Source organism: Vespula vulgaris, chromosome 11, assembly GCF_905475345.1.
Source record: "Vespula vulgaris chromosome 11, iyVesVulg1.1, whole genome shotgun sequence".
Lineage (NCBI taxonomy): Eukaryota > Metazoa > Arthropoda > Insecta > Hymenoptera > Vespidae > Vespula > Vespula vulgaris.
The window spans coordinates 5707501-5730000 of record NC_066596.1 but is presented as its reverse complement, the minus strand read 5'-3'; the positions used below and the strand labels follow the sequence as shown (position 1 = coordinate 5730000).

The following is a 22500-nucleotide window of genomic DNA, read 5'->3' as shown; positions in this document are numbered from 1 at the left end:
GAAAAAGTACAAATAAAACTAAACGAATTATCCTTACCGTATTTGTACCCTCCACGAGGTTCGGTTGTCTACCAAATCCAAATTCCTTCTTCCCCGAGAATACCTCGTAAATCAATTTCCCGTTGAACACTGCGATTTTTGGCTTATACTTTCGCAACTTCTCTAACAGTATATGACTACCTGTTGAAAAGAGAAGACAGAAAAAGATTGTAGAAAAGAGAAATGACGAAGCCCCCTCCAAAAAAAAAAAAAAGAAAAAGAAAAAACGACATTGTTTTCAATTCGATCGTACGTGTGCACCAATATACATATATTCTCTATAATCTATTAGTATAGAGAAGTTTCCATCGTTTAAAATCGATACGTTTACTGGCAATTAATATTCCACTTTCTAGATATGTATATGTATATTCATATGAATGTGCATGTAGGCGTGTATATGTTTGTATGTATGTATGTATGTGTCTGTGGAATTAGCTTCGGTAAACTACCTACATTAGGATCAGTAATTTATCAATTATGTTCAATGCAGAGTGAATAATCCAAAATCATTCAATTTACACCAGGGATACATTGCTACCTATCAAATCCCTTTACGCGATTGGTTAATGAGATATCTTTTCGTGCGACGATCTTTGATTCCATTGCCATTGTTGATCATACTTTCTTTACATAATTGTATCGTTCATTGATCATTTATTTTATTATTATATTATCCTACCAATTCGTACATGTTTTTCATTCGTAGAGTTTTCTCAATTAATCAGGTCTATTTTTTCGATCTCTCTTATAAAAGTTTTGATTTTCTTTTCTTTCTTTCTTTTTTTTTTTTTACCTTTTTTCTCTCTCTCGTTTTTTTTACCATGAAATTATTTTACGAATTTTTTATCGTAGTATTTCAAAAATTTTTCGGTTTATCTTTCGGTCTAGTAAAATCTGATTTTTCTTTCTTTCTTTCTTTCTTTTTTTTTTCTTTTTTTTTTTTTTTTTAATTTTATTTTATTTTCCTCTTTCTTCTCCTCTCGTGAAACAATCCATAAGTTTTGTACCACAGTTTAGATTGGCCAATTTGCAATGGAACTATATCATATTTAAACTAACGTTGGAAACTCCTTTCTTCATATCTACTATTCGAAATTTCTTCTTTCAAGTTGTACAGAATGAGACAAAAGTTACCAGGTGCGACAAAAAGTTTCCTAACCTGTCAAAAAGATTTCCTAAATGACTTTGAATATCAATTACCCTATATTCCCACATCCTTTATAAGCTAATTCTTTTTTTTTTCATTTTTCAGATTACAAAGTTACAAGTTTTTGCGATCCGAAACAAAAGAAGAAGAAGAAACAGAACGAAAAAGAAATTTTCGTAAAAAAGTTAATCTTGATGGGTTAAAAAAAAAAATAAATAAATAAAAAAAAAAGAAAAACAAAATAATAAATAGTTGCAAAATGATCCGATCGTTACAATCGCTTCGTCTCGTCCTTTTAAAAATATATAAATAAAATAATTTCGATGATATCCAAAGTCTAGTATAATAAATAATTTATTAATCGCACGTTTCATTATATATGTATGATGTATAGGGATTTTTAATGAGGAAACGTTGGCCCGATTTGATTCATTCGATACTTTGAGCGATAAATCGATGACAAAGAAAATTTTTCACGTGGATGGGGTATCGGTTGAAACCTATTAAGATAAGTTTCTTTATCTACATCGTGTGCGCGTGAACCGTTCAGACATTTTTATCAAATAGATTCGTTTTTCAATTGTCGTGTGTGTCTATACGTGTGTGCGTGCGTGTATCACACGTTATATCACGTCGTATCAAATAAAATCTTCAAAAATATACCTTGTGGGTAAGTTATTGCGTAAATAATTTCTTCTTTTTTTATTTTATTTTATTTTATTTTATTTTTTTTTTTATTTCGTTACTGCACATATTTTTATATAATTTATTCGTAGATGCAATCGAGAAATGTGTTGTTACGCGGTAACACGTTGTTACTTTGATTTTATAAATTCCGCATGACAATTTGATTGCGGTATTATTGAATATAATTTTTCGAACGTTTCACGAAACAACAAAAATTATGGTATTTTTGCTTACGTACGTGCATTTCCTTTGTTCCGAAGTATTTTTATATTTGGGAACATTTGGAATTATTTAAAAAAAAAATTGTTTTTTTTTGTTCTCTTTTTTTTTCCTATAATGAAACAAAGAAAGAAGTTAAATAAGTATACACACACACACACATCGAACAATATTACCGAGAATCGTTTTCTCTTTCTTTCTTTCTTTCTTTGTTTCAAAGCTAATAAATAAAACACCTCGATAGGTAGAGTTCATTCGTAATTGTTTCTTTTTCTTTTTCTTTTCTTTTCTTTTTTTTTCTTTTTTCTTTTTTTATATGGTCGCAATGGTCTCGCGATAATATTCCTAAACTTGTTTAAAATTTTTGCACACATACATGTTTGATAGATTTCTATATTCTACAGGGTGGACCACTCGAAAAGTTCCCGGCTTTGTTCTCTTTATTATTTTTCACTTTAAGAACGAAGAGATTTACGCGTGCGGAAAACAATAAAACGGGAAAAGAAAAAGAAATTAGCTGAGAACTTTCCAATGGTCTTACTTAGTACAGAACCAACCAAAACTTTCTAGGTGGGCCACAAGTCTCAAAAGGCGATGTATAAAATTCGTGATTATACTTTTTAAGTTTGTCAGATACTTAGTTTTATGAACTAAGATTGTAATCTTATAATCCGGAAAAAAAGGGATGATAATAATCAATTTTTTAAATAATTATTTAGTAATCTTTGGCTCATCTAGGACACGTATATATTTTTTCTTTTTTATACTCGCTTAAGTATATTTTGATATACCCCGTATACATACACTATGTCTTGTATATGTACGTACGTATATATATTTGTATTGTAGATTTTACCAACCTTCTTTAATTTCTTTTCTCGTAAGATCGGCACTGCCTTTTGTGGCACGTGCCACCATATTCGTGAAACCAATTCCAAGTCGTAACAATTTGTAGTCATCGTCGGCTGTCAAAGGTTCAGGCGTAAGTCCACTCAGGTGTAAACATTTCCCTGTAAAAATATAATAGAAAAGTAAATTATAAAAAGGCAATTAATAAGCGAATAAATAAACGAGAAGTGGGAAGTCTGAATTAAACTGAAGATTTATATTTATATTTAAGACATTGTATTTTAAATCGAGTGGGCGCGCGCGCTATCACCCACACCCTTTTCTCTTATCCCTTTGAATCTATTTTATGAGAATGATATCTATTAATATCGACTAAATAACGATTTAAAAGCGATTACACATACATCTAATAATATAGACATATACGCGCGTATATACGCACGCACGATTCCCCTGTTTTTATAATAATAATAATAATAATGATGATGATGATAATAATGATAATGATAATAATAATAATAATAATAAGTAATAGCTTCGCGATCGAAACGATACGTTTAGTTTCAAACAAAAGAGAAAAAAAAAGAAGATAATAATAAAAACGGTAACAAAGAATGGTATAAAAATGTATCTAGTGATTTTTATAAATCGATTATACCCTTTTTTTTTACCGAGACTAATTTTTCGACACAATTTAAAATAAAAATAAGCCTAACTTTTGTGGTATTACGGGATTTGCTTCTGGAAAATAAAAAAATATATATATATATAAAAAAAGAAAAGATCAAAAAAAAATTAACCAAAAAAATTTCGAAAAGGAATATATAATTGATATATAAATATGTATATATATATATATATACATATAAAAAAGAGGGATCATTTGAGAACTTTCGATACACCCTGTATTTTTTCTACGAAGTTTTCTCCCTTCCCTCCGTGCTCTCGCACCCTTCTCTCACCCCTTCCCTTTTTAGATGTCGTATTCTTTCGAAATTCTTCAAATTTATTCGCGTACGTTTCTCGGAATACCCTTAGAAAGATTGAGATTTATGAGATACTTTTTTTGGGATTTTTGATTGGTCGGTCTGTCTGTCTATCTGTCTGTCGGTCGGCGGCCATTATACCGTCGTCTTCTATCTCTCTTTCTCTCGGTCTTTTTCGGTACTTTTCGGTTTCTCTATCTCTATCCTTCTCTCTCTCTCTCTCTCTCTCTGTTTTTCTCTTTCGGCCTTTTTCGGTAATTCTCGGTTTCTCTATCTCTCTCTATCTCTCTCGGCCTTTTCCGGTACTTCTCGGTTTCTCTATCTCTATCTCTTCTCTGTCCCTCTCTCTCTCTCTCTCTTTCTTTCTCTTTCGGCTTTTTTCGGTACTTCTCGGTTTCTCTCTCTCTCTCTCTCTCTTCTGACAAAGTCGTCGTCGTTGTCGTCGTCGTGTCGTCGTAGGACGTCGTCGTCGTCGTCGACGACGACGACGACCTACTACAAACGTATATAGCACGACCTTGGAGAACTTCGAAACAAAGTTGAACGCTCGTCCGTGACCGTTACACGCTTTCAAACGCAACATGTGCACTTTTCAAGTTAGGAAAGAAAGAAATAAAGAAAGAAAAGGTCGCTTTTACGATCCACCGGGATGCTTGGGCTTGTTAGTTTCGTACGATATAGAAAGAAAGAAAAAGAGTGACGGAGAGAGACAGAGACAGAGACAGAGAGACAGAGATAGAGGTTATCTACAGGGCGGGCCAAAAATTTCTAGGTTAAAAAGTTGCTTCAGGTTTGAAGAAGTTTTATGATCTCAATGAAACAATGAAAATTAACCTAAAAAAAGATCAGTATGTCGAGAGAATACGATTGATTGAGACTTACAAAAAAAAAAAAAAAGAAAAGAAAAAAGAAAAAAAAAATAATGAACGATCATCGTAAGTACATCTGTTGGAAGATAAAACGACTTACTTCATTATCTTCAAACCTAACTACAACCCTAACTTCACTCTGTGACCTAACTCGAAGAAAGTTTTTTTCTTTCTTTTTTCGAAAGTTTCAAACGATCGTTACGTTTATCCTTCCTTCTTACTTCCCCATCCTTCCTTCCTTCCTTCCTTCCTTCCTTGACTTCTACATCATCCACCTTTACTTCTTACCCTCTTCGCCCCATATTTGCCCGTTTGAAATCTATAGACTATCAAGGATACGATCATTGGGAATAACTACGAGTGTTATTTGTCGGTCGGTAAAGTAGGAAGGTGGATTATCTTAAGAAAAGTTAAACGAATTATATGGCGCGACCTACATTTTTAGCAACGTTTTTATATTGAATCCTATACGTACCTACGTACGTACATACGTATGAACCAACCAACCAACGAACGAACCAACGAACGAACCAACGAACGAACCAACGAACGAACCAACGAACGAACCAACGAACGAACGAACGAACGAACGAACGAACGAACGAACGAACGAACGTAGGTATACCTCGTAGGTCGTAGATGAGGAGGTGCAGGAGGAGGAAGAGGAGGAGGAGGAGGGTCGTGGGAGGAGCAGGAGAGAGAGAAAGAGAGAGAGAGAGAGAGAGAGCAGGTGAAAATCGATGAGAGGAGACGAGAGAGAGAGAGAGAGAGAGAGAGAGTAGAGCGTGAAAAGCGCGGACCGCGCCTGAAAAATCAATTTTCGCAGTCTTTTTTTCTTTTTCTTCCTTTTCTTTTTTTTTCTTGCTCAATGATCCTGTCGGACGAATTTCTCTTCTTCGTTTACAATATGTATGTAAGTTAGTCGTGCACAGAAAAAATACGTGAAAAGTCCTTTAGGATTAATAGGATATTTAAGAAAGATCTGAAATCTATATGAGTAATGAGAACCCTTGGTCAAGGGGTTCTCAATCGGTTAAATAAATAATTATAAATGAAAGAATTATTAGGTTAGTGAAATTCAATGGACGTCAATGCACGTACTACGAGTTTGGGATTATTTCTCTCTTTTTTTTTTCTTTTCCCTTTCTTTTCTTCTTGTTTGTTTGCTTGTTTGTTTGTTTGTTTGTTTTTTCTTTTCTTTTTTTGCATTGTACGAAAGCTTTGATCGTTGAACCGACGTCAACGAACCGCCATCTTGGATCTGTAAGATCTCTCAATACTCGTTAGTCGTATTAGGCAAGCAAATTATTACTTTCTTCTTGAAGTGAAGTCACAATTGATACTGGATTGGGTCAAAAGTTGAGTCTTAGGTCGAAAGTTTCTGGAGGAAGGTCAAAAAAAGGAATGTTCTTAGATGATATTTAAAAAATCAGCTACTCCTTCTAGACAGATCTTTTTTTTAGACGTAGTTTTACAATTTCGAAAAAAAAAAAAAGAAAGAAAATTCGAGATTGTCGATCGTCACGAATATCTTCAAGACACTTTCACATAGAGAACATCCTAATCCTAAGCACTAGTGCAAAATTTTTTTCAGACGTCTATAATCGTTATTACATGACTAATTATGAGCAGACTTAATTAAGACCAGAGCGAACGTTCGAGATGATATTGTTAAGGGGTAGGGAGGTTGGAAGCTGAGACGACGACGACGACGACGACAACGACGACTATGATCAAACTCGACGAAAAAGATCGTAGATAATTACGAAAGGATCGAGATCAATAACATTTTCTTAATAATTCTTCGATCCGTGATAAAGTAAATCAACTGACGATGAGTCGATGGACACATGTATAAAACTTTTTTTTTTTTTGTAAAAATAAATCCAGTGCGTTGTAACATCTTGCAGGAGAAAATCTGTAAAAGTTGAGGGTTGCGGAATGGGAGGATAGATGGATAGAGGGGTAGAAGGGGTGGAAAGGTTGAAGGAGTTGGGGGTGGTAGTGTTGGTGGTGCTGGTGCTGGTGCTGGTACTGGTACTGGTGCTGGTGCTGGTGTTGGTGCTAGTGCTAGTGCTGATGCTGGTGGTATATAGTAGGAGATCCTAGAAGCACAGGGTACGTGCACGGACTGTAAGCTGCTATCGAGCGGATAGACGTGCGACATTTCCCCGTCTGGCCCCTCGAACCTTCTTCCCAACCCTATCTTTCCCATCCTCTTTCATCTCTTCCTCTCTTGGACCCTTCGCCTGTCGTTATCTCTCTCTTGTGTGGGTGGAAAGAAGAGAAGAAGGCAACACTCTTCTTTCCTTCTTCCCTGAACCTTCATTTTCTTTTTCTTTTTTTTTCTATCTAGCTCTCTTTCTCGTCTTCTTCCTCCTACTCTTTCTCCCCTCCTACTCCTCCTTCTCCTCTTCCTCTTCCTCTTCCTCTTCCTCTTCCTCTTCCTCTTCCATTTCCTTTTCGTCATCTCTTTCCTTTTGCTCGGAGAAGAACCCTACGCCAAAATCGTTTCACCCTTTATCCAGGTCTCACTCCCTTTCTTTCTATCCCCTCTCTACCTTTTTCTCTACCAACCTCTTCTTCTCCTTCACCCTTCTCCTTTTTCTTCTTCTTCCTCTTCTTCTTCCTCTCTTTTTTTTTTTTATTTTTCTTTTTTCCTTTTTTCTTCGTCCTGACACAGCCGCCGCCTCATTATGGTTACCATCGCTCTAGAAACCTTCCAATCTCCACTAGGCTCCTTCTATTTCACCATCATCCTACTTTCGAGCACGGTATCGTCTTAGATTTTCTTCTTCTTCTTCTTCTTCTTCTTCTACTTCTTCTTCTTCTTCTTCTTTTGTCTTTCTTTCTTTCTTTTTTCTTTTTTCTTTTTCTTTTTTTTTTTATTTTTTCATTGCACAACACGCTCACCTTCCTTTTCTTTTTGTCATTATCTTCGTCACTGTAGTATCATGGATTTTGTTACTTATTGTCCCACTCGTTTTATTTTCTTTTTTTCGTTTCAGTTTTTTTTCTTGTTTTATCTTTTCTTTTAATCGATACTATCAGTAGAATGTGTATATGTACATACATATATATTTTACAACGTGATAAATTTAATATATACTTTAAATTTGTGATTATTGAAATTTAAATTATTATTATTATTATTATTATTATTATTATTTTTATTTTTATTATTATTATTATTACTATCGTAAAAAGAAAGATATATAATATAATATTACGAAAATAAAAAAAAATAATAACAATTATTATCATTATTATTATTCTATGAAATTTTGTCTCAATTATATATTACATATGAGTTCACAAAATACACATACACACACATATATTCCCCCTCAATGATAATTATTTTTTCATAACCAATACTACATCATATAACACATATCATGTATTAATATATTACTATAACATTTATTATTAACATTACTCTAATATAACCCCCACTCTAATAAACTGGAAATAATAACAATAATAAAAATAATTATAACATCACGACAAATTAAGAAAAAAAAAAAATCACGCGAATCGTATGATATACAATAGTATAAATATAATTATATTATTAACAAATACCATGTACCGTATCCCCAATACATTGAAAATTGTATTATCAATAGTATCATATTATATACGTACATATACACACGCGTATTTAGAGATAGATCTATCCCTTGGTTTGGAGTCCTCGTGAAAGAGATCGAAGAGGCGCGCCTTGGCAATGCAGCGGAAAGTTTCGTCGGTCACGTTCAACTTTCTCGCCGTTTGTAAAATATAGCAGTGCGCGAGAGAGGCCGAGGAAAGAATTGGGTCGTCGACCGAGTGCCCTCCTCTTGGTGTCGGCGCGAACTCCGCGAAAAGATAGAAAGAGAGTTGGTAGAGGGAGGTAGAGGGGGTTGAGGGCGCAGAAAAGGGTGGGAGAGGGGGAAGGGTAGGGGTAGGAGGTAGAAACCGTCGCGGTCATCCCCCAACGAGGGTGAAAACTTTTTTCTCCGACGACGCGCTATACAACTGAGAACTACTACTACTACTACTGTTGCTACTGCTACTGCTACTATTGCTACTATTGCTACTACTACTACTACTACTATTACTACTACTACTACTGTGCAGATCTTGAAACGAACCAACCAAACTAATTCACAACTCTCAATTTCTTTTTTTTTCTCTCTTATTCTTATTTTTTAGTTTCTTTATTTCTATTTTTTTGTTTCCTTTCTTCTTCCTTTTTTGTTTGCCTCTTCCTTCTCTTTTCTTTTTTCTTATCTATTTTTGCAGTTCTTTTCTTTTTACCTTCTTTTTTTTTTTTTCTTTTCTTGTTTCCCGTTTCGTTTTGTTTTGTTAGTTGTTTTCTCTCCGAGAGTTCGAAACTCTTATTTTTATCGTTAACCATTGAGAACGATCTCGTTTGTGTTTCATCTGATCCGACGTTTTAGATCGAATGAAATTTATTTAGAAGATCGACAAATCACTGCGGTGTGATAATACTTGGTTTGTTTGCTGTATGTGTGTTCATATATATATATATATGTATAAATATATATATATTATATATATATTGTATGTATGTGTGTATATTGTATCACTCGTGAAATTGATTACCTTTCGTTCGGCACAGTAGATTGAGTTATTATCGGTCACAGGATTAAAATCAACTATATCTTTTTTCGAAACACTATCATTACAAGAACGTAATATAAAATTACGATCGACTATAATCTCATTTCTTTCTTTTTTTTTTTTTCTTTTTTTCTCACTCTGTTTTTGGAGAAGAACAGTATCAACTAAAAAAAAAAAAAAAAAGAGAGGAAACACACCACCGAATAGATAAACGAGGGATAATGAATTCCGTTAATTATAATAGCAACGTAAGATGAAAAAATCCGATCGAGATGTCAAGGTAAAAAGAGAACGAAAAGAAAAGAAAATACGAAAAAAAAAAAAGAAAGAAAATATCATCGAATGAATATGATCGATCGATCAGCAAGCACACTTTTTTCTCTTTCCAAAAAAAGATAATGACAAACTTACGAAAGCGACGATCATTCAAGCTTCCAAATTAAAAGTCTTACATCAACGATCGCAACAACGATCGTATACACAGATACACACGCGAAATCAGAATCCCACCGATAGGACACTTCTTTTATCAAAGATCATCGAAGAAAATATCGTTTGAAAAGGTCGATCGATGACAAAAACGTATGAGAGGAAATATCACTTCCCCTTGGAATATATGAATCACTAGGCCACATACAACTGACCTCACAACGACGACGACTACGACGATAATGACGACGATGACAACAATAACAACAACAACACCACCATCATCACAATCACCAATGCCATTTTAACCCTTTTCCCCAAAATCAGTAGCCTTCTAGCCCCGTCAGATCCAGCGAAACACAATCCACAAATATACTCAATGTTAGACTTAGACTGGGATCCAACGTAGAAATAGAGTCGTCGTTCTTGATCCCAACCACTCTGACCTATCGCAGAGAAGGAAGGAGAGAGAGAGAGAGAGAGAGAGAGAGAGAGAGTGAGAGAGAGTGAGAAGGAGATCGAGGGAGAGAGCAAGAGAAATTGAGAGAGAGAGAAAGAGAGAGACGGAGAGTATCCCTTGCCAAACGTGCGCCAGTTGCCGCAGCTTCCAACCTTTTTAACCCGTACTCGCCACCTGCATCCTCCCTCCGCCATACATTTCTACGCCCGCAGCCGTTGCCATTACATCTCCTCACCCTCCCCCATTTTTATCCCTCTTTCCCCTCTCTTCCAGTACTCTGGTATACTCTCTCTCTTTCTCTCTCTCTCTCTCTCTCTCTCTCTCTCTCTCTCGTACATGCGTATACATATATATGTACGTTAGCAACACACCAATCTCTCTCTTTCTCTCTCTCCCTTCCTCTCTCACTTACTCACATACATGCATATGTACATACACGTTAGTAACGCACCAACCTCTCTTTCTCTCTTTTATATATATATATATATATATATATATATATATATATATTTATATATAGATACGTATACGGTAGCAGTATACCATGTTCTTTATATATGTATATATGTTTTATATATATATTTTATATATATATATATGTGTGTCGTTTCTCTCTCTCTCTCTCTCTCTTTCTCTCTCGTAGGAACGACCAACCCTTCATACTTCCCGCCTCTCTACACCCAGCCATCGTTTGAATCCACGCACCCACACTGCCTCTCCTACTCCATCCCCAATGCTACCGCAAGCCCGGGAAAACCCTGGAAAATCCAGGAGCGTGTACCTAACTTCACTACAGGCGAATGTATGCGAATGAACGTGAGCGAACATTCTCTTCTCTTCTCTTCTCTTCTCTCTTTCTCTCTTTCTCTCTCTCTCTCTCTCTCTCTCTCTTTCTCTTATACTCTCTACCATCTACGCACGTATGTGTGTCATCTATGCATACAAAGTACTGGCAAGCAGGCACGTATGTAAAGCATCATGTATAATGTGAGCAAACTAGCCTTTATATATAAAATATATATATGCGTCTGTGTACGTGTATACGTACATATGTACATATATATATATATACACACACACACACATATACATACATACATACATACATACGATATATAAATATATATGTATGTATGTATATATGATATATGTATATACGTACGTATGTGTATATATATATATATATGTAGCATATGGGCGTGTGATATGGGCATTGCCCTGGCCGTTAGTGCGCAAAATTGTTTATTAAAGGCCCACCAAAAGCTTCGTTTATACTCTCTCTATCTCTTTCTATCTCTCCCTCTCTCTCTCTCTCTCTCTCTCTCTCTCTCTCTCTCTCTCTCTCTCTCTATCTATCTATCTTTCTCTTTTCAATGTATATATGTACGTAGGTAGTGAAGCGTTTTACAGATAAAACGTTGGGGCTTTCGATTCGGTCAAAATATTTTTAATCCATTGGGTCATCCCATGAAATTCACGACGGGCTCATTAAAAGCGATTTCCGGCTTGGTTAGGATAATGACAAGTAGGCGCATTTATTTTTTCTTCTATTCATGAAAATTCTTCGACCATCGCTCTCTCTCTCTCTCTCTTAATCTCTCGTTCTCTCTCACTCCAACCTTCTATATATCTCTCTGTTTTTATTTATCAATAGGATAAATCAAAAGTTCCTGGATAGAGTACGAATGAAGTTTCTAAATGATTTTGAAAAAAATCAATTGCGTTGTATTTTATTGTTGAGAGACTGATATTTACTCTATTTCTCTCTCTCTCTCTCTCTTTTATTTTATTCTACTTTATTTTATTTTATTTTACTTTTTTTTTTTTTTTAGATTGTAAATTGCAAAAAGTTTGTAAAGCTATAAGTTAAAAAAAAAAAAAAGAAAAGAAAAGAAAACTACAAGTCTTTCTCTCGGTAAAGTAGTATAATTAATTTTTATAATCATTTAGGAAGTTCTGTTTTTATTTTGCCTTTTTTTATTTTGCTCTTTCTCTGGGTGTATGTAACTAACACAATCAAGGTCCGCGAGATTATTATTCAATGTTGATTTGATATCGTTATTATATATGAAATTTTTTTTTCTTTTTTGGATGGATGATTGAAGTGGCAAGTAGTAGTTTTTTTTTGTTTCTTATGCGTCGAAGATCACTCGACAAGGGGATTTAGATTTTTACTTTTCTTTTTCCTTTTTTCGAGACGATAAATTCAATAAAAATTGTAATTTTTTTTTTTTCTAAAATAAAAATTATTCTAACGACGTTGTTAGAGCGATGATGTTAGAAATTATTGACTAATGTGTGTGTACGTGACTGAACTCACAGAAGTGATTCCCAGGTCCAGCGTAATGGTGCCCTTTATATGCAGCGAACAGTCCAGGGTTGATCCCGATCTGTAACACGCAATAAGAAGACATTTCAGTCATCTTTTTTTGTTATTTCGACATTTACATTTTTTGCAAATTTGCATCCTATCTTTTTTTCTTTTTTGTTTTGTTAGTACCATGTACAACTTGAAAAACGCATGCCGGTGTATCATAATCATCGATAAAAATAAAAAAGATGATTTTATTTAACTGTTAAAAAAATTATTCGTTAATTCTTGTAGAAAGTCAAAAAAATTTTTTTCTAACATCCAAACCATACGTTTGTCAGATTTGTTTCATTTTTTTTTTTTTTTGCGTTAAGATCGAAATTATGGATTACATTTTTATCGAAAAAATAAAAAAGAAAAGATAACAAAAATCACAACGTTATAATAAATAAAGAAATGTAAATACACTTTTTATTTCATTATTCTTTTTTTTTTTTTCTTTTTTTCTTTTTATAACAAAAATTCGAGGAATAATAAAATATATTAAAATCATACACGCGCGCGCGCTTGGTATGAAAAAAATTCTATCGATTATATTTTCAGCACACGATTAAGAGAAAGAAAAGAAACCAAAATAATAAAAAAAGCGAAATAATTACAATAAATAAATAAATAAACAAATAAGCAAATCAATAAACAAATAAACAAATAAATAAACGAGCAACGTAACCCGTCCAACGATTACACTTTCTTCAAGCGTACAATAGATCGTATACATTTATCTATCACATTATCAAATTTACGATGAGGTCGCATGGATAGATCAAATTTTCGATGTAGAAATCGTACTCTTAACGATAATTACGATAAACGAGAAACTAATCTTCAAAAAAAAAAATTCCATTAACACTCGATACACTTATCCTATAAGTGTAATGGACTCGAACAAATGTCTGTAATAATTAACGAACACGTTTCGCACACGCGTCAAATAACAAGGACCCCTCTTCTCTCTCTCTCTCTCTCTCTCTCTCTTTCTCTCTCCCACACTCTCACACTCTCACTCTCTCACTCTTACTTACTCCAGTATTAAATCCCTTCGAAGAATATAATACAGAAGAGAAAAGAGTAGAGCAAAGTTCAAAACTGTGGTCTCGGTGTTGCGGACTTGGAAAGAGGAAATATATATCGCGGCGTTGAAATCGCGTTATTCCGTTAGTCGCCTCTAGAGAGAGAGACAGAGAGAGATAGAGAGAACGGAGGTACTCTATCTCTCTCTCTCTCTCTCTCCCTCATAAAGTACGTATCGCATTAGCGCGTTAACGCCAATGCGTTAACCGCTCGACCGGCGCCGAATGGCGGCTGGGATAAACGAGGATAAAATGATGAGGGTTCTACGATGAGGAGTGAGTGAGATGGACAGACATTCGGATAGATAGATAGATAGAGAGAGAGAGAGAGAGAAAGGAAGGGAGGTGGGGGCAGTTAAAAGGGGAATGGGGAGGAGAATCGTCGTCGATTGAAAACAACGGGAGTTGCGCGAGTCTGGTAGTACGTGGCAGTCCTGTTGATGGTACAAGGGTGCTGGTAGTGGTGGTGGTACTGGTGGTGGTACTGTGTAGTTGTTAGGGATGTGGGTGGGGGTGAGGGTGAGGGTGAGGGTGAGGGTGAGGATGATGGTGAGGGTGGGTCTGGTGGGGCTGGGTGAGCCCGCTCCGCTGCGTTCGATTACAACGTCGGGCGTAATAACCGAATTGCCCACAGCCCGTTAAAGCGTTTAGACCGCTCGACGGATGATCGAGTACGGTGACTATTCGTTCCGTGTAATACGAATATGAAGCGAGTGCTAATAAAGCTTCGGGGAAAGATGATCGCCACCCGAAAATCGACGATTCGGAATATATGTAACTGTATTTTTCTTTCTGTTTTTTTTTTTTATTATTATTATTTTTTTTTGTTTGTTTTTTCTTTCTTCTTTTTTTCTTTTTTTCTTTTTTTTTTTTTATTTTTTTATTATTACTACTGCATTACTATATTACTTCTCTGTTATACAATTTCTGATATTTTATATTTGTACAATTTGTCATTGTACGTGTGTAGTTACAGAGATTTTTTATACATTTGTTCGTTTCTTTTTATTTTTATTTCCTTTTTTTTATTTTTTTATTTTTTTTTTTTTTATTCTATCTTCGTTTTATCTCGTTTTTTTTTGCTTTGTTTTCTTCCCTCTCTCTCTCTTTTTTTTTGATCTATATCGATCTCCAACGTGTAATGCGCAATGCGATTCCGTTTACAAGAAATTTGTCGTGCCGCGTTATATGTTATAGGCCGGGCCGTCGAATGTTCCTAAGGGAATTTAAAGAGAAAAATTCATTAGCTCTTCCCTTTTCGAGATTAAATCTTTTCGAGCTAATTTTCTTTTTCTTTCTTTTCCTTTTTCTTTCTTTTCTTTTCTTTTCGTTTGGATTGGTTATTAAGTAGCCATAAAAAAAAAAAAAAAGGAAAAAAAGAAAGAAAAAAGGAGAGAGTCTCGACAAAGAGCATTAATTGATTTTTAAGATTATCTAGGAAACCGTGAAAATCATCTCCATTTAGTTTAACGATAATTACTGACAATTTTTTTAACTGACTCATAATTTTCGTCTGCCCCTCTCTCTCTCTCTCTCTCTCCCTCTCCTTTTCTTTCTTTCTGTCTAATAACGTAACGACAAAATAAAAAGCAAAAAAGAATAATAAAAAATAAAGAGAAAAAGAGAAGTTGTAGTGCATTTAACCGTGAATAACAAAAAAAAAAAAGAGAGAGAGAAAGAAGAAAAAAGGTAGAAGAAGAAGAAGAAGAAGAAAAAGAGGAAATAGACGTAGAAGTGGAATGATTAGTCGCGTTTGTTTATCGTGGCGAACAATTTTGTTTCCTATTTTCTTACGGCGATAAAAAAATAAACGTTCGATAATGAATAGAAGAGTGGATACCGATAAAGAAAAAAAAAGGAGGTTGCATTGTAATATTTTGGTGACAGTGGTGAAGAGAAGGGGTTGAGTAGGTAGGAGTAGGAGGAGAAGGGGAAGGAGGTAGAGAGGGGAGGTGATCGTAACGACTCGTCGGGACTATCTATCTATTACTACGTGTCCGCTTTTGTTGTTAGAAATTTCACGGTATCCCTGTGATATTCCTGGTAGATTATTGGTGTACGTTACAGTAGTGTAATCAGTGATTATTCCGGCTCAGTGCTCTTAGCTTACGTAGATCCCGTAGTGTATAATAAATCTGCTCGTCCATCTATCTAGCTTCGCATACATACATCTTTCTCTCTCTCTCTCTATCTTTCTCTTTCTCTCTCTCTCTCTCTCTCTCTCTCTCTCTATCTATCTGTCTCTCTGTAGTTAACTGACTCTCACTAACTCACTCACTCACTAACTCACTCACTCACTCACTCACTCGTTTTCGCTCGGTTTGTCCATTTATACGTACCTACGTACGTACGTACGTTCGTTCGGTACGTTCGTTACGTTCAGTACTACATCAGTAGGAAGAACGCGCTTTTACTCCTTCCTCTCCCCCCACCCCTTCTCTCTTCTTCCCTCACTCCGCTCCGTCCCTCTCCCCACCCTACACACCACTTACCAACTTGTAGATTATAACCCAACGTGAAAATACGAGAGCGCGATCAAAGCGATAGATAAAAGGTAAACTTACTATGATGATGTCGAGGTTGTTCGTCAGGTGATCCGGAAGAACGCGTTTACTCACTTCCTCCTCCGGCATTCCGTCGAACCTATCGTGCTTTTTCCTCTCCTTATACGTCTTCGCACGTTTTTTCGCCTCCGCGAGCTCCGCCCTAAAAAAGAAATATACGTAAAAAGGATAAAATCAAATAAAAGAATTACAACTTTTAAAGAAAGTGAAAGAAAGGGAATAGGGAAAGAGATTAAAGATACGAGAAGAAGAAGAAGAAACAACAGCAACGACAAAGAAACAAGGAGTAAAGAAAATCCAAATTCGTGAGAACGCGCGCGCGCGCGCGCGCTAGGTACCACGTGTACGCGCAGCCATCTTAGAATTATAATAGCGCCATATTGTTTTCGCTTTGCACATATTTTTCTCTTCGGACTTGGGTCCTTTAGAATAGTCTAATTTCTTTTCTTTTCTTTTCTTTTCTTTTTTGTTCTTTTCTTTTCCTTTCCCATCGAAAAATTATGATCGGCTCATTTGGATTTATTTGCATATTTTTCTATTAATTTATAAATAATGCAATTTATTTATTTGATTCGGTTGGTAACAGTGACGCGAAAATAATTATATAATCGATCGTTATACACGCGAATAGTGGATCCTGGCGCCATCTCGATCGACTTTTAACTTATTTCGTTGAGAACCATGAAAATTTTTTAGGAAATTTATAATAATTATTTCGTTGAATTATTTTCATACCTATACATATATATATATGTGCCCATATGTGTATGTATATTTATTATAATTTAATTTGTCTATTTGATTTTCTTCCTACCATACGAAAAATTATAACCGATCGTTACAGACACAGGAATATATATATATACATTTTCATCTCTCTCTCTCTCTCTCTCTCTCTCTTTCTCTCTTTTTCTCTCAGTACAAACAGATGATATTTTTCGATATTTCCCTTGCAAATTTTCGTGTTTTACATGCGAATGAATCCGCCGTTTTAGCGAATTAACGTTGATACGGTGTAACGAGCGTACCTATAATCCGTGCTTTCTTCCAGCAAATGTTACGAAGATACATATATTCCCAATCGAAATTGCTTTGATTTCGATATTTTTAAAGGGTCATAGGATCAAAAGTTTCTAAATGATTTAAAAAATAAAAAAATATAAAACATGAAAAAAGGAAAAGAAATATCAATTACTCCTTTTCGAGACACTTCATAGCAATTTTTCTTCCTCCGATTGGTAAGGGTATAAATATAAATCTAAAAAGTCTCTCGAAGGTACAAATATAAATCTAAAAAGTCTCTGGTAGTAATTGATTTGTATAATTATCTAGGAACTTTTTTTTTTTGACCCATCTTGCACATAGATATACGTGTAAAATTAATAGATTCGCGATATGTGTGCAAATGAATAGTGTCCGCGATTACGAAAATTTTAAGAAAAACTTTATTTTCAAAGGCAAACGAATGTTTTAAGAATAGAGTCACGCGTACGTGAAGTTTGAACTAGCATGGTATAGTCGATTTAAACATGGCGGGATTTATCGCTTAAAATGGCGTCGATGATATAAAAGCCGATTCGAATATTTAAGCACGTTTTATCGATTTACGTGTACGATTTGCGATTTTTTGAGACATGATTTTTGAAGATCTCGAGTGAACGATTAAAAAAAGAGAAAGAAAAATAACGAAAGCAACAAAAAAAAAACAAATTACAAATTGCAAACGGGTTTCAACGAGAAGGATTTGAAAAAAATAAAGAAGAGAAGATATATCGTAGAAGTTGTCGTTTTAGACTCACTCTTCGGGTGTTAATATCATTTCGGATTTTTTCTTTCTTCCTCTTTTCTTCGGTTGATGCACTAGCTGGGGATTCACAGCACCATTCATAACGAGATCGATCCGATGATGTTGCTGACCGGAGAGAGGACCGGGTGGCGTCGACGTGGGTGTAACCAGGCCCGGTTGGACGCCGCCCGGACACGTCATGCTCTCAGGATTGCCACCAGGACTGCTCGCGGACCTCATACCACCCATTGACATGTCCTCGTCTACAAAGGAGTATGGATCCACCGGTGTCTCGCATTTTATTGCCACCTGGAAATAAAGAAAACAGTAGGATTCGTACGAATGAGAAACTAAGTTGAAATACTTTTCTGAAATATCATTTAATTAAAATGCATTTATTCTGTTTTCTTTTCTTTTTTTTTATTTTTCTTTTTTTATTTTTATTGTACGAATCACATCGGTTTGGAATTACGATACGTGGAGTTTGGTTAGAAGGATTTATTTAAAAATTTTTTTTCCTCTTCCTTTTTCTTGTCAATTTTTTTTCCTGACTCATCTAATGTTCATACTTAATAAACATACTTATACTTCGGGCTTCGTAACTTTTAGAAACAAAGCTGCATAGTTATCGCAAATAAATTATAGCTCTCCCGAGGTGTACTTCACCATGACGTTGCGTTGTCCTCGAAAAATTATCTCGCTATCTTCGGAACGAAAAAAAAAGGAAAAAAAAAATTAAAATTATACTTCAGGGACAACAAAGTTATACCACGTGGACAAGGTGGATTACCTTGCACGAATTTAAGTATTGCATACTGAACAGTTATAATCTAATGGTTCGAACGTAACAAACATTTCAAATAGATCATCACACACGTAATCAATCTAATATCTGTAATAAATAGGTTTCGATTAGATTGATATATTGAAAAGATTTTGTTAATATCGATCAAAGTCGGTGTTCAAATAATCTGCGGCGAGAAATGAAAAGAAAAAGAAAAAGAAAAAAAGCAGCACGTCTAGATAAATTATTGAAGATATACGATTCCTCATCGTCGTGTCCTTACATCTCGGAGCCCTTAATTTCCGATTTCGTGCGTTCATTAGATGCGTGCAACGAGCCGCGCTCTTGACCCCGCGATAACCTGAAATCGAGCACGAAATGCTACAAGATAAGGCTCGTGCTGGCTGCTAGTAGACGATAACATACACATATAAACGTGCATGTATACATATACATGTAGATACAATCCTCCCCACCTTAAGCATTCTCGCGAATACACTCCTTCAGAAAGTACGGCAACGCTTGAAAGGTGTTTGAAGTCTATCGATCGCCCATTATTTACAACATAGACCTTGCTATATTATAAGAAATAAACTCAAATAAAAACTTTTACACGTAATCTGTTGTGATCGGACAAGGATCGTGCTTTTATTTTTATAATTTTTTTTCCCCTTTAAACAAAGGAAAAGAAAAACAATAAAGAAGAAAAAAAAAATAGGAACCTAAATCATGCAGGTGGTTCCCAAGTCCATCGCAAGGCAGAAATAAAAACTCTCTAGACGACGATCGAAAATCTCTAGATTGCTCAAAGCCCATAAACGACGACCTAAAATCTCTAAACGACGATCAAAAATCTCTAAACAGCGAGCAAAAGTTCCATCGACCTACACAAAAATTTCTTAGATAATATAAAGTAAATTCGATCACTCTTCTCTCGAGGATTTATTTGCAAATAAATATTTTTCTGATCTTACAAAAAACTACAAGAGTACTACTGGAGTAGTAGCTCGATATAAAAGTTTTTTAAAAAAGAATACAATTGATATTTAATAATAACATCTTCGAATTTGTGCTTCCCGTTTAATTTTTCGCTCGTCCTGTAAAAATGATGAAATCGTTCGTCGTCTCACTTCAAATCATGTTACTACTATAACTACTACTACTACTACTACCATTACTATTACTACTACTATTACTAAATATCTATCTAATATATGTATACGTATCTACGTATATCTATCCTACGTATCATACGACAAAGTAGTAGGGGCTTTCTAAAAGCTCGCACTTTATTCTCCCGACGGGCTGATAGAAATCGTTGCTGAAACACGTGCGTATTTTCCACGACGACGACGACGACGACGACGACGACAACAACGACAACGACGGTACACCAGAACCATTCCGCAGTTGTTGCTATCTATCGTACGGCTTCGGGACACCATATTACGACGCTGTAGTAGCGCATACATACATATGTACCACCCTCAACTATATACACGTACCTACATTTTATGAGCGACGCTGTACGTGTCCCTGATAGTTCACGTTTTACGTAGAAAAACGTAGAAGAGGATGGTGGGAGGAGAAGGAGGAGGAAGTGGAGGAGGTGGTGGAGGAAGGAGGAGTGTGGGGGTATTGAAATGTTTTACGCGTGCGAGGAAATTTTACATTTTCATCGTGGTCGTCAAAAAAAAAAAAAAAGAAAAAAGAGAGAGAGAGAGAGAAAAGAAAAAAATAGAAAGAAAAAATAAATAAAATAAAGCAAAATATATATATATATATACACATATACATATGTATAGTAAAATAAGATGAAAAAAGTCTCTACATTTCGAAGAAATTCAATGGAATACTCTCGGAAACGTTCCACTGCACGGTTATTTCTTTTTGGAATGAAAGAAATAAAAGAGAAAGAGAAATGGTAAAGGGGAAAAAAATTTTACCACTAGTTTAAAAACTTTTTCCCTTTTTCTTTTTCTTTTTTTTTTTTTTTTGACTTTTGTCTTTACTAACGATGATTCGTCCAATTAAGTGATCGCAGGATTATTAAAAAGAAAAGAAGAAAAGAGGAAATAGAAATAAAAACAAAACAAGATTTCTTTTTGTTACATAAACTCGTTACATGATTCGTGCGATCTAAGCGCTGAAATGATTTCTTCAGAGCGTAGGAGTAAATCATGAAGGTGGTGGGTTGATGGGTGGAGGAGGGTAGAAGGAAAAAAAAAAAGTATATTTTACCACTGGGTTTTATTTTTTGTATGATTTTTTTCTCTTTCTTTCTTTTTTACTTTTTTTATTTTTTTATTTTTTAAGGAAAAAAAAAAACACGATTCGTCCAGTCGAACGGACAAAACGAAGCCGGAGGGTTATAAGGGTATAAAAATTTGCGGTGGAAAAGCAATGGGTAATGGGATAGCACTCACCTGTCCTAGGGCGGAGGCGGTCGAGCCAGGTGGTTGGGGTTGATGCGCCGTCGCCGATACGGGTGTGAGGGGCGTGTGCGGGGTGTGCGGTGTGTGCGGCGTGTGTGGTGTCAGCGGTGTGTGGTACTGCTGACTGCTGTCACCACCGGTGCTTCTCATCTCGAGATCTGGACTCGTCTCGTAACCGTCGTCCCTAGCCTCTTGCTTCACCAGCACACCTGAATCAAAGTTTCACTCTTCTCAATATCCCCAGGATATATATATATATACATAAATAAATACATGCACACGCATATACATATATACTATATTGTATGTGTATATTTATTTAGTTATTTATTTATTTATTTATTTATTTATTTATTTATTTATTTATTTATTTATTTAATTTTGTTTCCTTTCCTTCTTTTTCCTCCCCTTTTTCGTTTCACTCTATTCTTTTACAATTCTTCATACATTTTTACAATTCTGTTCTTTTCGTATCCATGTTCATATACATGTAAATATACATATACATATTATTGTTATATCTGTTCTTTTCTTTTCTTTTCTTTTCTTTTCTATTTTTTTAATAATTTTTTTGTTTCGTTCCTCGTGTCATTTTGCTGTTATTATTGTTATTATTTTTGTTATTTTTTAATTTCATTCATTTCCTTGAGTTCACCTCGTCGCTTACATTATTAATGCTCATTCTCATTAAACATCGTTTATACCGATCGAATGCTTGGAAATTGATTTCGAATCGACATTATTTATCAGTTCTTTTTGAGTTACTGAAAGTTCAATGTCTCTCTACGATTCTCTTTAATAACAATTACGGATAATTATCATCGATCGTAGAAATTGTCAAACTAACAGTTTTCCATGATTTTTCTTATCGCAAATTTGTTTCCAACCGACGCCATTTTTTCCCAGTGATTGTCATTTGTAATAAGAAAGGAAAAGTATATAGAGGGGACAATCGAACAACAACGTGGGTTGTTGTTGCGCGATCGGCCATGGAATTAAAAAAGAAAAAAAATCAGGCAAAAGGAGGGAAAAAAAAACGTGTTGATCGTCGATCGGAAACACTCGTAACTTTCCGTAAACGCATATATGTGTGCGTGTGTGTGTGTGTGTGTATATATGCGTGTATATATATATATATATATACGTACATACATACGCATCGATGAGTTGACA

General features: G+C 35.1%; 2 protein-coding genes across 3 annotated transcripts in view; one reads left to right on the top strand and one right to left on the bottom strand.

The window, feature by feature from the left end:
• Positions 1–22500, bottom strand: part of LOC127067437 (atrophin-1) — a 76283-nt gene that overhangs the window by 7598 nt on the left and 46185 nt on the right. Inside the window, exons 3-8 of the mRNA XM_051002325.1 lie at positions 21319–21536; positions 18122–18417; positions 16323–16464; positions 12638–12707; positions 2956–3105; positions 38–180 (exon numbers count right to left, since the gene is read on the bottom strand). Coding sequence (XP_050858282.1) covers positions 38–180; positions 2956–3105; positions 12638–12707; positions 16323–16464; positions 18122–18417; positions 21319–21536 — 1019 coding nt within the window. The remainder of the gene's footprint in view (positions 1–37; positions 181–2955; positions 3106–12637; positions 12708–16322; positions 16465–18121; positions 18418–21318; positions 21537–22500) is intronic.
• Positions 1364–22500, top strand: part of LOC127067434 (DNA (cytosine-5)-methyltransferase 3B-like) — an 84835-nt gene continuing 63698 nt past the window's right edge. The window contains exon 1 of one of the 2 annotated variants that reach the window (XM_051002310.1): positions 1364–1859. Coding sequence is in view for 1 of the 2 variants with exons in the window: in XM_051002307.1 (XP_050858264.1) it covers positions 14463–14532 (70 nt within the window). In the remaining variant the exon portion in view is untranslated. Of the gene's footprint in view, positions 1860–14078; positions 14533–22500 lie in introns of those variants that run through there. The other variant, XM_051002307.1, reaches the window with a different exon arrangement.